The following is a 15,907-nucleotide window of genomic DNA, read 5'->3' as shown; positions in this document are numbered from 1 at the left end:
GCTCATCCACACATAAGATGACTGTGTAAACACCCTGCTGGGGTTTGTATGACCCAAGATGCTCCACTCAGCTGTCCTCAGTGTTCCTGTTAAAATTCCCTTTTATGACAAAAGATTAAAAATAGATGTACATTTTCTTACTTTTTAGGTGCAAATGCTTTTCGGTGAGAATGAAAACATTATTGAACAGTTTTGGCCTGGGGGCCATACTTTATATCATGAATTTGAAAACGGTGTTAAACATTAGAAATCTACACACTTGTGGCACTTGCCAGCTACTGTACTAAGCTAATCCATTTTTTAAAGTTGGTACGAGATAGCTGATGCTGAAATTTACTTTTAATTAGTTTGATAAATTAAAAGTTTGATGGTGAAGACAAATTAATGGCAGTGATTTGGTTTCATGATTTTAGGTGAAATGTTTATTTTCAACTGTAATCCAAAACACAAAGCCCAGATCTCCTCAGACATCCTCATTGTTTCTCCAGTCTACAGACATCGAAATATATTAAATCTTCTCTAAAGCTACTTGTCAGTGTCTGAAGAAAACTGCAAAAAGATCTGCTCATCTATTTCCTAAATGAGGAGTCAGGACTGGAAAAGATAACTGTATATTAATAATAATGTAGACATATACACTAAAATTAAATGTTCTTTAATATTTCAGTGTAAAATGACAACTTTGATATAGAAGGTTCAAGCTTCACAGAATGGAACTATTTACACACACCTACAAGGCTATTGAAAATCTGGAACAAAACAGCAGACATATGGTGACTTGCTGGTGTCAGATATCAGGGCCCTGTAGACGTGTGATGGAGGGCCAATCACACGAGACCATGAGATCAATAAAAATTGTTTTGACCAGAAACAAGCTAAGTTAGATATAAAATAAAAAATATTTTTCATAGCTGTATCTTAAATTTGTCTGTAAAATTTACTTCATGATCTGGGTAAAAATGCTGGTAAACCAATGCAGATAAAAATTTAACTGGTTTTACATTTTAAGTGTGTGCAAGAGAGTGAGTCACAGTGTACATGCCTCCTTCTTTGTCTGAAACACCATGTTGACATAAAATATGTAGGATGGTGATTTTTAAAAATATTTCCCCTTGAAGAAGAAGCTGAATCCTGCAGTCTTCCTTCCACATGCGTTGATAGAGAGAGATGTCTTTGCAATTCTCTCTCTCCCCTGTGTGCAGGGCCTTGCTCCAGCACAGCCCTGATCCCAGACATCCAATGCAGGCAAGAAGAAATGCGACTAGAGGGTGGGACTTGTACGAGTGGTGTCAGACGCAGCCAATGAGAGTGAAGGAGAGGTTTTCCTATCCCAGAACGCCCTTGCCTCAGCGATGAGAGCCAGGAGAGAAGGAGAGAGAAGCACGAGAAGACACCAGCTGAGGATAGGAAATATAGAGTAGACTATAAATAGGGCATCATCAGAGGAAGCTGTGTTAAAACATAAAGAAGAAATAATAGATAATTTAATTAAAGCTTACAAGAGTAATCAGTTTTCCCTAGGTTGAAGTGCACTAATTTGCATTCCCTGCTTCGATCAGTCTTTAACCTTTTCTCCCACGGATCATCACATCTTACTCCACTTCGTTGTGTCATCCTCTCTGAAAGATTTGGCAGCCATGGAAACTGGAAGCCCCAGAAAAATACAGTTCACTGTTCCCCTGCTGGACACCCACCTGGATCCAGAGGCAGCAGAACAGGTGAGGAAGAGGGAGAAAGGAATGGGAGAACGGGGGGGAAGTGGGAGATGGGAGTTGGGAGGTGGGTTGGCCGATCCAGGACTTTTCTGTATGTGTCGGTGAGGAAACTGGAATTTTATTAAAAATTACAGTGGAAAACATGTGAAGGGATACAATAACTTATTCTGGTCACTTTACAAAAAATAAATAAGAAAATGAGACATTTATTCCAGTATCAAGAACAAGCAGGTGCAGATAAGAGGAATAAAAAGCACATTATTTGTTGTGCAGTATTACTTAAAATAACACAAGTTTCTTGTTAAGTACCCTGTTTCGTCAATGCAGAGTAAAAATGATTAATTTAAAACTGATTTTTCCTTTGCCACTGGGGTGCACCAGGGTTCTTGAGATGTTGCGTCTCAGTGGTGTTAAGAGTGAGCGGCGTCATGGTGTGCCTCCAGGGTGTTGGTGTTGTTGTGGTTGGAGTGACTGACTGCACACACTGCGCAGCTGAGAGATGCTGACTAAAGTTGTCTGGTGGTGTCACAACATAACCTTGGTATGAAAGAAAATGCTCTAAGCCATAACAAAATGTCTTCATAACATTGTCAGCTATATTATCACGTTGTCACAGGATGACGATGACATAAGCATTTGTTTCAGGCTCTTGTGAGTGAACCTCTCTTAAAAACACAAGGGAATTTTTTTTTCTTTGTAACAGAATTATACCCAGTGGGTAAAATTCACATAATTTAGAAAATGTAAAAAAGAAAAAAAACCCTCCCATTTTCTAATTTTTTATAAATATGGCATGAACTTGGATGACAATTCATATTGAATGAGCCTTGAGTAAAACAGAAATATAAATGAGTCTTGTACTCTCCTTTTCTTCCATCTTCCCACTGTTCGGCTGAGGATATTACTGTGGGTCGAGTGTTATGCATATATGTTATATGTAAGTTTGCCCTTCTGAGGACATTTGATTTTATGGTTGAGGGGACAATTCAGTCTGTTTATGGTTCAGGTAGACGTAAAGCTTCTGGTATGCTGAAGATATATAAGATGACCAAGCTCACTTGTAAGGAAGTGTCTGAGACTCTTCTGCCCTGTGGCGGTGTTTACTTTTGGTGATAGTTATGTATTATTATTTTAAATAGATAGATAGATAGATAGATAGATAGATAGATAGATAGATAGATAGATAGATAGATAGATAGATAGATAGATAGATAGATAGATAGATAGATAGATAGATAGATACTTTAATAATCGGAAATTGAAAAAAATGTCCATCTAATATAATTCAGCATTTAGATTGAAAGCAACATAGATTAGATTAGAAAGTGTTACATGTGTTACAAGTGTTGCCTCCAATTACATGAGATCAAATTCAGTGCGGAAGGATTTAATGCAGCGTTCTTCTTTCAATAGCTAAATGCCTGTGTTTAAAATCTCTTCCTATTCAATTTGCTTGGGCTCTATATATTTAAAGTTAATTTGTTTATCTTTAATTATGAGAATTAATTTTTTGAGACCGCAAAATTTCCTCCCATGTAATGCTCTAAAGGGAAACAAAAAGGCATGACTTAGGGCATCATTGTATTTCAGCGGCATAAGAGCAAACAGAGTGTGGTCAAATATTAAAGAGCTATTGTTTAGAGTTGAAGTGAATAAACTCATTTGTTAATGTAGATGTGCATGAACCAAACCAATATGGAACCTTTTCAGGCAAAAACATCAAATGTGAGAAACACAGCCTCCAATATGTGATAAATAAAGAATTAAAAAATTTTTTTTTATTGCTGATAGGACCTTGGAGCCTGTGTGAATGAAGCTGATGCTAAAGGTGGAAATGATGTCTCATTTTTAAAAAAGTTTTTAGAGTGACTGCTGTATTTGACGTCCTGCAAACAGACATCAAGTGTGAAAATGACTGGTGAGCAACTCTACAGGTGTCAATGATAACCCAATATGATGATGACTACAAGAATCTGATTCCTATTTACAGTACTGCTTCCTATCAGGTAAATGTTTGGTCATAGTTCACAAATGTATTAATGCATGAGTTAATGAGGGAGTGAGCCTTTGATAAAAGATTCCGTCTACTTTCACTCCCTTACAGACTTTTCAGAGCATGCATAAAGGTACTGCCCAAACTTATGTACTGCTTTAATAAAAATAACTAACTAAAACACAATGTTGCTTTTATGGTTAGACCAGTCACAGTGAACACTATGCATTAGTCAAAGAGCCTGCAGACATGCCTGTGATATGATAAAATTAAAATAGTTCTACCAGCGACTTCATTAAAACAGAAGTTTGTGTGTCTGCTCTGCAAGCATAAGTACGTGCTGCTGCATTGTCTGTTGACCCCAGACTGCTGCCACCAAATGAAATCAAATAGTAGTCATTGTTACTATGGTAACCACTGGTGTCACAAAATAAATTGGATGTCTGGAGTCTTCAGCTTACAATTTTATTGAAGATGTCAGCTGATGGGTACAAAGGATGGGTGGCAAGATTATTCAGGCCTAAAGCTATGGAGCTCATTAATTTGCTGTTTATTAATATCATTTGTCTGTAAGTCAGACAGATGTAACTACAATGGCACTAGAATGCCTTAAAATCCATCCAACCATCCATCCATCCATCCATCCATCCGACAATTGGAATCGTCGCGTCTTCAGCTGCTTTGCGAGTCACGGGTGTTACTGATGGGCGAGTGGGGGGTGGGTTACACCCCAAATGTACAAAACAAAACAAAACAAATAATCCCATTATCTGGATCCCCTCCAAAATGTGGTTATATTTTCCCTGGCCCATGGCCGCATCCTTCTGTCCAGTTTTATAGCAATCCATCATTTGGTTTATGTAAAACTGACAAAAACTGCCCACATAAAACCATCAATGTTTGTAAAAGGGAGAAAAAAAGTCCCCAACTCACCCTTTGATCCAAAATCACTCCAAAACCTAATAGGTTCTTCCATACTGCATTTCCATCCCTCCCACCAAGGTTCCTGAAAAAGTGGCATGTAGTTGTCTGTAAACAAACAAAAAATGAATGAACCAACAGATTCACCAGCAGCATTACTTCATAATAATAATAATCCACCTTTAATTGTCCACACAATGGGGAAATTATGTTTTCCTCTCCAGTTTTGTACATGCATATATATGTGTTAGTCAGCATACACACACAAACATTGTATGCATTGTATACATGCCTGTAGGCATGCAGTTAATAACAACGAGTGCAGGGAGTTGGAGGGACGGGTCGCAGCTTCGGGGGTGCGCCCCAATGGGCAGCTTGTGGGGGGGACGGCGCCTTGCTCAGGGGCGCCTCGGCAGTGGCTGGGAGGTGAGCTGACACCTCCCACTGTCAGCTCACACTCCGAGGATGTCTGGCTGGAGCGGGAATTGAGCCGCCGATGGCTGGGGCTGTCTGGTTCCAAGGCGTCCGCTCTACCGCTGAGCCACTGCCGCCCCACTTCCTAGTTAAAGGTAACTTAACTCCAGGACTCAGGCATTGAAATCAACACCTTCAGCCTGACACTTACTTGTTCTTGTACCAGCGAACAGATGTCCTTTTACTGTAGCTGTACAGGTCAATTTCAACTGAATTCTTTACTGTTTTAGCATTTAGGCCTTGATCTTAATAAGCATGGTCAAATTTTGCTTGATTGCCACTGATACTTTTCCCTTTTACACTGCATTTTCCATTAATTGAAAGACCCCTGTGGGCATCCACGTTATCCTGCATGTGTAGAGAGAGAAACAGGATAGACACAGAAAGTCCAACAGTTGTTGTGAGCTACACCAAAAATAAATAAATAAATGCTTGTCACTGTGTTTGAAAGCACTGTGAATGTCACGCTGAGGGGGCTTCACCCGTGGTTCAGTAATCTCTGAAACCTGACACCTCCCAGCATGGTGAATCAGCCTCTGTAGAGAACCACTTATCATCCAGAACATCCTCCCTGAGGTCCAAGCCTCGCAACAACAGCATAACACTCATTCTCTTATCCAGACTCACATACAGTGTGTGCCACCCTTATCACATCTCACATTGGAGTTCAGTGTGTACTGACTACACCATAGAGACCAAGACAGTGCCAAGATAGTGGTCTCTGGTCTCTCCCTGTTATTATTAAACATAGCTATGGGTAGTTTTAAACATGCTGGATTACAAACTGATCAGGCACACCGACCAGTGTTTATACCTTCTGTCTATTGACAGCTTTAGATTCGACATTAAGATGTCAGAGTGGTATTGACTTTCTTATGTGACTGACAGCTCACAATCCCTTTATTAAGCCACTTAGTAGAGCTCAATAAACTCTTGGAAAAGATCAGGAACATCACAAGAGGCTTCTTTAAATCAGAGATCTGCTCAATAGTGTTTGCTGAGTCCAGTCCATGACCACTAAATAATCCCTCTTACAGGTCTTTTTATGAAGTTAAGATAAGTAGTTGCCAATTGTAACCTCGTCTTGTTGGTGGTCGCCACAGCGACCACTAACAAGACGAGCCGAAAGGTTTAGTTGGTGTTACCATACCTTGACTTAAAACCTAATTAACACAGTGAACTTAAAAGAATGGTCGAAGGAATCTGTGCTACCTGAGAAGTATGTGAATATAATGTGAAAGTGTAATGCATGATAAACACAGCTGATTTACCATTCATTTAAACAGAGCTTTTTCTTTGACAGCTTTAATTTAAAGTGAAGAAAGACAAGATGTCTGTTGATGTGACTAAGTGCTTTACAAGTAAAAGCTGATTGATTGATTGATTGATTGATTGATTGAAACAGTTGATAATGAACTCTTCTAAATATTCTAATGGGTTCAGTGAGGAATGCAGACCGTAAGCTGGACCCTGAAGGCACTGGTAAAACTAAAAATTAATTATATATTCCTCTTTTTAAAAAAATACTTTACTGCAGTTCACATATAATTAACTGTATGTATGTGCTATGTGTGTGCATATGTATGATGAGGCAGTATGTTATGTAACCTGGTGAAACACAAGGGGAAAGACGGATGTTGACATTCATCCTGAAATTATCTTGAATTACTTCAGAAGCCCTTCACCAAGGAAGTCAGCTTTCTTCTTGCTGAGATGATGACGAATCATATCCGTTTGCAGTGAGGTGTTCTTTTATTGCAGGCCTTTCATGGATGAGTGTCCTCACTCGTTCTCTCTACACTGATAATCTTTTGTCCTTCAATGAGAACTTTACTATCACTGTGTTACCCCAGGGGATCAATTTTCTACAAAGGACTTTGGATTGCAGTAGAACATCGCATAGTGCATATGTCTTGAACACAAAGAGAACCTAGACCTGTTTTTATCACAAGGTCATTATTTTATACATAGAAACAGTATGTTTTTGTTGTGTTAAAATCCTTTCTCTGAGCTTACTGAACTGCTTGTACAGCAGACCTTTTAAGTTTTGGACGTGTTCATGAAGAATAATGAGATCTCTACACCTTTTTCTCTTGTGATTATACCACCCCAGTGAACCTGACTAAAGTAACCACTTACACACCATTAGCTCCAACTATTTACACGTGACAAGATGATTTGCACTGGTGTTCCTTTAATGCTTAATAGGCTTGTCATAATTAGTCCTAGTATTTTTAGCATTACAAATATACTCACTGTCAATGTGGTTCTGATGTTCGGTGTATTTACAGACAATTTACATTAGGTTTGCTAATGTTTAGAAGGTAGTAGTTGTCACAGTACAAATAGTTACAGTTAACAGCCATAGAAAAATCAATATTTATCGAGCTTTGTCTGTTATCAGCTTTCTGCTAATTCAGTAATGACTACAGATTGTCACGAGGCAGTTGTCCAGGATCCCAACTGTTATTCAGTGATAGCATTTAACCTCTATTACACCAAAAATATGGATTAATGATGGGGGGGTGGGGTGGGTGTTCTAATATAAGGCTAATTTGCAACGACAAATGCATTTATGTGGGAAAAATAATTACTGTCTGGCTCATGATAAGCAACAACATTTATTTGACTGAATGAAATGTGAGATGTGTATAAAGGGATAGATGAGACCATGGATTGACTCCAGACTTTGTGGTAAGTTTAATTATAAACATTTTTGACTTTGTAAATTTGTCTCTAGATTAATGTAATTTCTAGAGGACAGGGAGGCAAAGGACAGAAAACAAATCAGGACTAAAAAAAGCACAAGTCCATGATCTGGGTATTCATTGTCCTTATAATATAATAAATCCCTCTATTCAGAGCCAAATGTGCCTTCATTTGGCTCTGAATAGAGGGATTTATAATAGCTGAGAACACTGGCCTGAACAGTACTGAGATTAGACTTTAAGTGACAGGATGAGGGATGAGGAATCGCATGAATGATTGAGCATCATACTGAATCTCTGACATCGCAGCACCGAACAACACATAACAAGGCGGTGGCAACATTTCATTTTTAAACCCTTTTTACCTGCATAAATTTATTGCATGCTGGTGCCCTTTTTCTGAATTAGGGATGGAAGCCTGTGAGCACATTGTTTTCATGAAGGTCACAACTGAACTCTGAGCGTATTGCAGAAGCACTAACCTCTTATTTTCTTACAGAGAAAGGACGGGAATGGCTTTACTCCTCAATCTAGATTTTTAGTCAAAACATTATTCCTCATGTTTGCCCTCCCTATGGTAATTATTCCATGACATTAAACAGTTCCCATCCCATCATAAAGTCAAACAAACAAACAAACAAACAAACAAACAAACCACAAGGGTAAAGTATGACACATTTTGGCTGTCTTTAAATCTATGTTACTCTACGTTACAACCTCTAACCTCTTGATGGTTAGAGGTTGTTGCCTTCTATTTTGTATGGCTAGTTTTATGTGTAAGAGGTGAGGATTAGTTTGAGTCTGGGTAATATTATCAAGGAGGCAGTGATGGGTTGCTCAATACTTTTTTATCCTAAGCAAATAAATATCACATCTGGTAAACTGCGGTGTTTGTGTGAGTGAAGACTCAGGGAGTTTGCTCTGCTGCCGGGTGAGGAGAATAGCAATGACTCTGGGTTTAATCGCTACTTCACAGCCGTGGCTGATTGTGCTTCAGTGTGGGCTCAGGGTTTGATTTTCTTGGCATAGCACCAAAACAAACACAAAAGGCCAACAGATTTACAATTCACACACAAAGAAATAAAAATAAAGATAACATAAAATAGATACCAACAAAAGAAAATCAGCCGTAAAAATGAATAAAAATCCCTGAAAAAAACTTACAGCTAGATGTGATTTGAAACATTCTGCAAGTCTGACTGATCCGAACCACAGAGAGATAGTTCAGAATAATCCTGTGTAGTTTCAAGCTTTGAAGTGTTTGCCACAGCTTTCTCAAGGGACCAGTAACATCACAAAACTATGGCTTTGAAGATTCTAAGTTGTTTTTCATTTTATTGTCAGTGGGATATCAAAAAGGACCCCTGTACAACTGAACTTTTAAGGCCCTATTTAAAACTAGAAAGTAGTTGTCTAAAACTATAAAGTAGATGTCTGAAGTAGTCTGGTGTGGCCCTCAGGTATCTGAAGTGAGATTATTGCGAAAACAAAGAAAAAAAACAAAGAAAACAAAACAAAGATTGTTTCATAAATATCCATTCTGTATATAGACTGCAGGTCTCATCTGACATTACTCTGTCTTTACATGACATAAAGTCAAATTCAGTAATTAGCTGTGGTTAGCATCATCTGTAAGACTATCTGTGGAGAAGAGGGACTTACACACTGAGGATAGCGGTGACTGATTCGTTCATGATGTTGTTTTATTTAACAGTATTGCTAATCAATTTGTGTTATCTAGGGCACTTTGCAACTGCAATTTGCCCCCGGTTGGATCTCCCATGGCAGAAAGGTTCTGGGTGAAAGGTCAGTCAAAATGTGGTTGAAAATATCCCAGATGATAATTACTCAAACGCATGAGTGCATACCAGCCGCTTCCCTGCTGACTACTGCAGGAGACTGAGAAGTTTAGACTAAAGGCCTTCAGTTGGCATGGCTCCCCGGCTCTCATCCTATGGATTGGAATTTACTCTAGTGTATTAAATGTTTCCTTGCACCTTCAGGCTGAGAAAGGGTTCTGACTGTGTGCATGCAATGAACACCAGGTCGGAGTGCCCACCCTTTCTGGAGTGCTTGAGACGGGTATTAGAAATGCACCCATACAGGGTTAATAACAGCATAACCTGGAGGGAGTAACAGCCAGACTGACTTGAACCTGAATGGTGTTCAGTTGTTGAACTTCTATGCTACCCACAGTTACTCCACAACAAACACCATGTTACAGCATAAGGGTCCACAGGTGCGTGTGGCAGCAGTACACCTTAATACATAGATCTACGATCAACTTTGTAGTTATTCTGTTCAGGAGAGGAGCTGAGCTGCCAAATGATCACCACCTGGTGGTGAGCTGGGTCAGGTGGTGGGGAAAATGCTAGACAAATGGGGGCGGCAGTGGCTCAGTGGTAAAGCAGGCGGTAGAGCAGGTCGTCCTATGATTTAAGATCGGCGGTTCGATTCCCGCTCCCGCCCCCCCAAAAATACCCGGAGGTGAGCTGACAGTGGGAGGTGTCAGCTCATCTCCGGAGCACTGCCGAGGCACCCTTGAGCAAGGTGCCGTCCCCTTTACAAATTGCTCATTTGAGGCGCACCAAGAAGGAGCTGCCTGCCACTCTACCTCCCCTGCATGCCTACAGGCCCCCTTGTGTGTGTGTGTGATACAGGGGCCTGTACTCACAAACATAAATGTATGCATGCATTTGTAATCAGTAGCTAGAGTGTGCGTTCTTAATTTCCCTTCGGGGATCAAACCAGTATATAAAATTAAAAAAAAAAAAAAAATTTAAATCTGAAAGGCACAAACAGATAGTGAAGGTCTGCTGGGAGCATCTGTCTGATGATCCAATCAAGTTGGTCTACAACTTCCACTTTCAGCAAGGCCTTGCTCATGTTATGTGGTTGGCGGGGGACATGGAATCCAAATGGTCCATGTTCCATGCTTATCTAGGGAGCTGCGTGGAGCTGTGTTGACACGACTGCCGGTGTTGGTCATGACGGTAATCTCCAAACCTGCTAGTAGACACCAGAGGTGAGGGATACCGTCAGGCTGAAGGAGGAGTCCTACAGGGCATTTTTGGTCTCCAAGAATCTAGAGGCAAAGCAATGCACAGCTTTGGTCATCAAGGAGGCAAAGAACCAGTTGTGGAAAATGTTTAGTGATACCACTGAAGACCCTAAATTATAGAATTCTGGCAAACCGTTCGATGACTCAGGGGAAAGTGACCCTTTGCCCACATTATGGGACTGGAAGGGACTTGCTGACTTCAACTTGAGGGAGTAGTCGGGCAGTGGAAGGAATACTTCAAGGAGCTCCTCAATTCCAATAACATGAATTCCACTAAGGAAAAAAGATTTGAAGATGGGTTGACTCATCACTGGGACTGAAGCTGGTGCAGCTGTTAAACAGTTCTATTGTAAAACAGTCCTATTGGTGGGGAAGTAAGGTTGGACAGCACATTGCTCCGGTCCGTCCAGTCTCCAGTATATTTCTAAAGTCAGAGTCTGGTTTGCTTTGCTGACAGTGTCAGACTGGTTTCTACTTAGAGTTGGACTCCACCAGAGCTGCTCCTTGTCACTGTTTCTGATCTGTGGTCCTACTGTCCTCGTCAGACAATGACCTCCAACTCACTCTAGAGCCATTTACAGCTGAGTGTGGCCGGGATGAGGATAAACACATCTAAATCTGAGGTTATGGTTCTCAGGGGAGTGCCCACTCCGATTAGGTGAGGAGTCCCTCCCTGAAGCGGAGGGGTTAAGTATCTTAGAGTCGTCACAAGTGAGGGAAAAATGAAATGGGCACTACACAAGTGGATTGATGATGTTTCACAGTGATGCAGTTGCTCTACCAGTCAGCTGTTGTTAAAGAGAGAAATGAGTCATGAGGTGAAGCTCCCCATTTATCACTCTGTCTATGTTACAACCCTCACGTGTAGTCATGAGCTCTGGGTTCAATCAAAATTTGTTTGATGACGTCTGATGATGAAAGAAGAAATCATTCAGTGCCTCCTGTTAATCACATGGCATTGCAGTACTACATCACTGTGATTTGAAAGGAAAGAAAGATCAAGGCTCCTCAGATCTGAATGCCCAATTAGACTGACAGTGAGACTGGCTGCTCTTTTTTTTATTGCAGCAAATTGTTTTTGCAATTACAACTGTGTTCAGGCATTATAATCTAAAGATAGTCAGTCAAGATTAACAGCTGCAAACTACAAGTGTACAGTATCTGTGTGTCTTTCTGGAGACATAGAAAGGATGCACTATAACAGGTGTCAAACTCATTTTCACCGACGGCCACATCAGCATAATGGCTGTCCACAAAGGGCCAGATGTAGCATTAACATAACTAAATGTAACTTGATGTAATGTAACATAAATGTAACTACTCCTAACGTTCAATAACTCAAAATGTATTGCTTCGTCAAGTTACAAACATTACAGCTGCACAGAAAAAATGTGTTTGCTTGTTGCTCCGTTATAACTTAAATCCATTTTATTTGTCAGGCGATGAAACCCACATAACTCCATCAATCACGGATCAAACTATCCAACTGAGTAAAGAAATGGAATATAGAATCTACTAAAAATAAAAAATAAAGGTTGACTCTGTTCTCAACTAAATTGGTTAAGCTTTTAGGTTAGTTTTTGATGAGGAGATGATGTCTGTCCTTGAACACACCAACTGGATCCTCTCTCTATCATCCAAGATGCTCGGTTATGTTACACAACACAGCAACTAAGCCATCGCACTTCCAAGTATGGAATGGCACATCCACATGGTCCGAGTTCATCTCCAGCAAAAACAGCTGGAACAGACTGTGATCCAGGCCACGCGCCCCAATGAAGTTCAGTGTTTTCATGACCGTGGTCATGTCATCCAACCCCAGCACTTTCCAACACAAAGCTTCTTGATGGATAACACAATGATATGTTATCAGAGGTGTGTGGCAGTTCATTTTTTTTGCAACCAAGCCCGTTTTTCCGCTACACATTGCCGGCGCACCGTCTGTAGTTAATCCCACCAACCTTTCCCAGGGCATTGCATTTTTACTCACGGACTTCTCCACCCCATCAAAAATATCCTGTCCTGTCCCATGCATTGCAGCTACATCCAACAGGTCCTCAGTGACAGAAAGGTCTGAGTTCGCGCCTCTAATAAAAATTGATAGCTGCGCTATATCCATTTTGTCTGTGCTTTCATCAACAGCTAATGAAAAAGCTATGTAGCTTTGTGTCTCGTCAGCCAGCTGTGTTGCCAGGTTTTCTGCCACTTTCTTAACTCGGTCTGCAATGGAGTTTCTTGATAAACTGACATTTCTAAAATTCTGTATTTGGTCGTGATGCACCTGCTCACAGACCTGCAGCATGCACTTCTTCCCACTGAAAAAGACTTGGAAGTGTGGGCTATTTCTTTATCCACAATAAAGCTGGCTTTCACTAAAAACATGTTTTTGCAGATTTCATGAACACACTCTGCTAAAACTGCAGTTTGCCTTTTAATTTTCTTTCATGAACACTAACTTTGGCGAATTTAGCTCAGTGTTTGGTGTCGCAATACCGGCTTAGATTGTACTCTACACCGCCGAATACTCAATCTGCAGGGATAGACTCCAGCTCCCTCAGATGACCCTTCAAAGGATGGGCATTAATAATTCTTACAAAACTTGTGGTCTGCACAGGAAATGTATATAAATTAAAGGCAAAGAGATATGATTGGATACATCTAATTCTAAACATTTATCTACAACATTGGAAATTAACTTTGGTGCTCAAAGGTAACAGATTTTTTCCTGTTCTGTTTTTTTTCCTATTTCTGTTCTCCTTATTCCTTATTATCTGTTAGTTAGGCTGACAGATAAATCAAGTGTCTGCATACTTCAGGAATGGCGAACAGTTCTAACTATTGCAAGTTTTTACATCTAGCAAAGCTTTCAAACGCTACGCTGTAGATTTTGAGTGGAATGTGAATTTTCTTACATGTGCAGTACTGCATTATCCCAGAATGCTCCAGCAGTCACAAGCCAAGAAGCAAGTAGGTCATGGCAGACTGTCCTGCTGATTTTATTGCACAGCACAGTGACACTCACTGTGGCTCTCAACTGGCTCTGACATCTTCAAAATGTACTACGGCCAAAACCAAAATATGCTTCACCCAGACTGTGCTATGTCCTGCAGGCATCAACATATAAATTGATGTCTAAAATTGCTGCTGAACAAAAATAAATCAGCAGGGCTTGACTGAGCGTGATTGCCTAATGCTCAAATATGTCAAATTTCAAAGCGTTATTGGTTATTTTGATTGGCTGTTACAGTATAATCCATTAAGTTTCCTAGTCTTTGTCATTACAATCTGAAACACATACATATTAGATAAGCTTTTTGAAGTTTTACTATTATTTTTATTGGGGAAAAATTGGTCACAATGTACTCAAACAGGAACCATTTGCAACCTTAGAATGAAACTGTTCTACTTTTTCAGATCAGAAGACGAAGACCCACACCTGCCACTTTAGTGGCATCTAGTGATCAGTCATCACCTGGTAAGGCAAACACACACACACACACACACACACACACACACACACACACACACACACACACACACACACACACACACACACACACACGCACAGTAATTTCTAAACACCCGTTTCCTGTTTTTGATTACTGTACTATCTTTTCTCTGATATCTGGAGGCACACTGACATGGCACAAATGACAACAGACCTAACACATTTGAAACTAACATTCAGTCATTTGTTGTGATGCCTGGAAGATAAACAAGGAAAATAAAGTCAGTCAGTCATCTTCAGATTACCACTGCAGCGGGTCACAGGGAGCCGGAGCCTATCTCAGCGGCACAGGGCGTGAGGCGGGGGACACTCTGGGCACGAGGCCAGTGCACCGCGGAGCCACACACAAAGACATACAACCATGCACGCACACACTCATACCTACGGGCGATTTGGAACGGCCAATCAACCTGAAGCACATGCTTTTGGAGGTGGGAGGAAGCTGGAGAACCCTGAGAGAACCCACGCAGACACGGGGAGAGCATGCGAACTCCGCACAGAGCGGGACTCAAACCCGGGTCCGCCGTGTTGTCAGGCGGCAGCGCTAACCACTGCACCACCGTGGAAAATAGTGTTCCCATTTAAAAGCAATCTCTCAGGAATGCACATTGACATGTATTTCACAGGACAACACAATATATTGCTTGATGATGTTGTATTCAATGCAAAGAGTCAAAGACATTTGAAATTCCACCCGAGACCTCTCTGTGTGGAGTCTGTTCTCCTAATATGTATGTTTGGGTTCTTCTCCGGGTTCTCACCTCCTCCCACCTCCAAAATCATGTAACTTGGGCAACTTGGCCACAATACATTGTTCAAGTGTGAGCATCAATGGTGTCTGTCTTTTTGTGTGGCCTTGTATTGAACTGGCAACTTGTCCAGAGTTTACCCTGCCTGTTTCCTGTAGTCATTCGAGATAAGCTCCAGTTATGCACTAAAGCAGCGGTTCCCAAACTTTTCACCCTCTTCTACCTCCCGACTTAGCTGACGCACCCCCAATGCCCAAAACATGAAAAAAAGAAAAGAAAGAAAAGGCGTAGTCTTTATAGCCATATAGGTATCAAGTTTAATAATATAGGCTCATGTTAACACAGAATAGATTGTGCAATAATGGGCCTAATGATCTCTTGCTTTAGAAACGGTGGGGAGAATAATTGTAACAATATAAAAATGACAATAATAATATTTTAAGTCAAAATGGTCGCCGAGCGAGCCGACTACAGATGAGTGATGAACAGCAGTTATTACTATGCAGTGCTCCCAAATATAGTTAATAGACGCACTGATAAAAAATGGGCGCATATGCGACCAAAATGGGCGCAATTTCGAGCCCTGCTATGTAACAAATAGGGCTATTTAACAAACTGTAACAGTTATCAAATGGTAACAAATACGCTACTCCGCCACAAAGAATCAAAATAACATAGGCCCAAGTTCAACATCATATTTTCTCTTTCGAGTACGAGTCTCATTGTGTTCTTTACCCCCTTCTCCCTGATGAGGTGTCCGGGTGAGTTTTCTGTGTTC

General features: G+C 40.6%; 1 protein-coding gene across 1 annotated transcript in view; it reads left to right on the top strand.

The window, feature by feature from the left end:
* The first annotated feature begins 1,366 nt into the window (after positions 1 to 1,366).
* Positions 1,367 to 15,907, top strand: part of LOC137595465 (protein phosphatase 1 regulatory subunit 1A-like) — a 40,732-nt gene continuing 26,191 nt past the window's right edge. The window contains exons 1-2 of the mRNA XM_068315600.1: positions 1,367 to 1,718; positions 14,287 to 14,347. Of these exons, the coding sequence (XP_068171701.1) occupies positions 1,638 to 1,718; positions 14,287 to 14,347 (142 nt within the window). The 5' untranslated portion in view covers positions 1,367 to 1,637. The remainder of the gene's footprint in view (positions 1,719 to 14,286; positions 14,348 to 15,907) is intronic.

The sequence above is a fragment of the Antennarius striatus genome, chromosome 5 (assembly GCF_040054535.1).
Source record: "Antennarius striatus isolate MH-2024 chromosome 5, ASM4005453v1, whole genome shotgun sequence".
Taxonomy (NCBI): domain Eukaryota; kingdom Metazoa; phylum Chordata; class Actinopteri; order Lophiiformes; family Antennariidae; genus Antennarius; species Antennarius striatus.
This window is presented reverse-complemented; position numbering and strand designations above follow the sequence as displayed.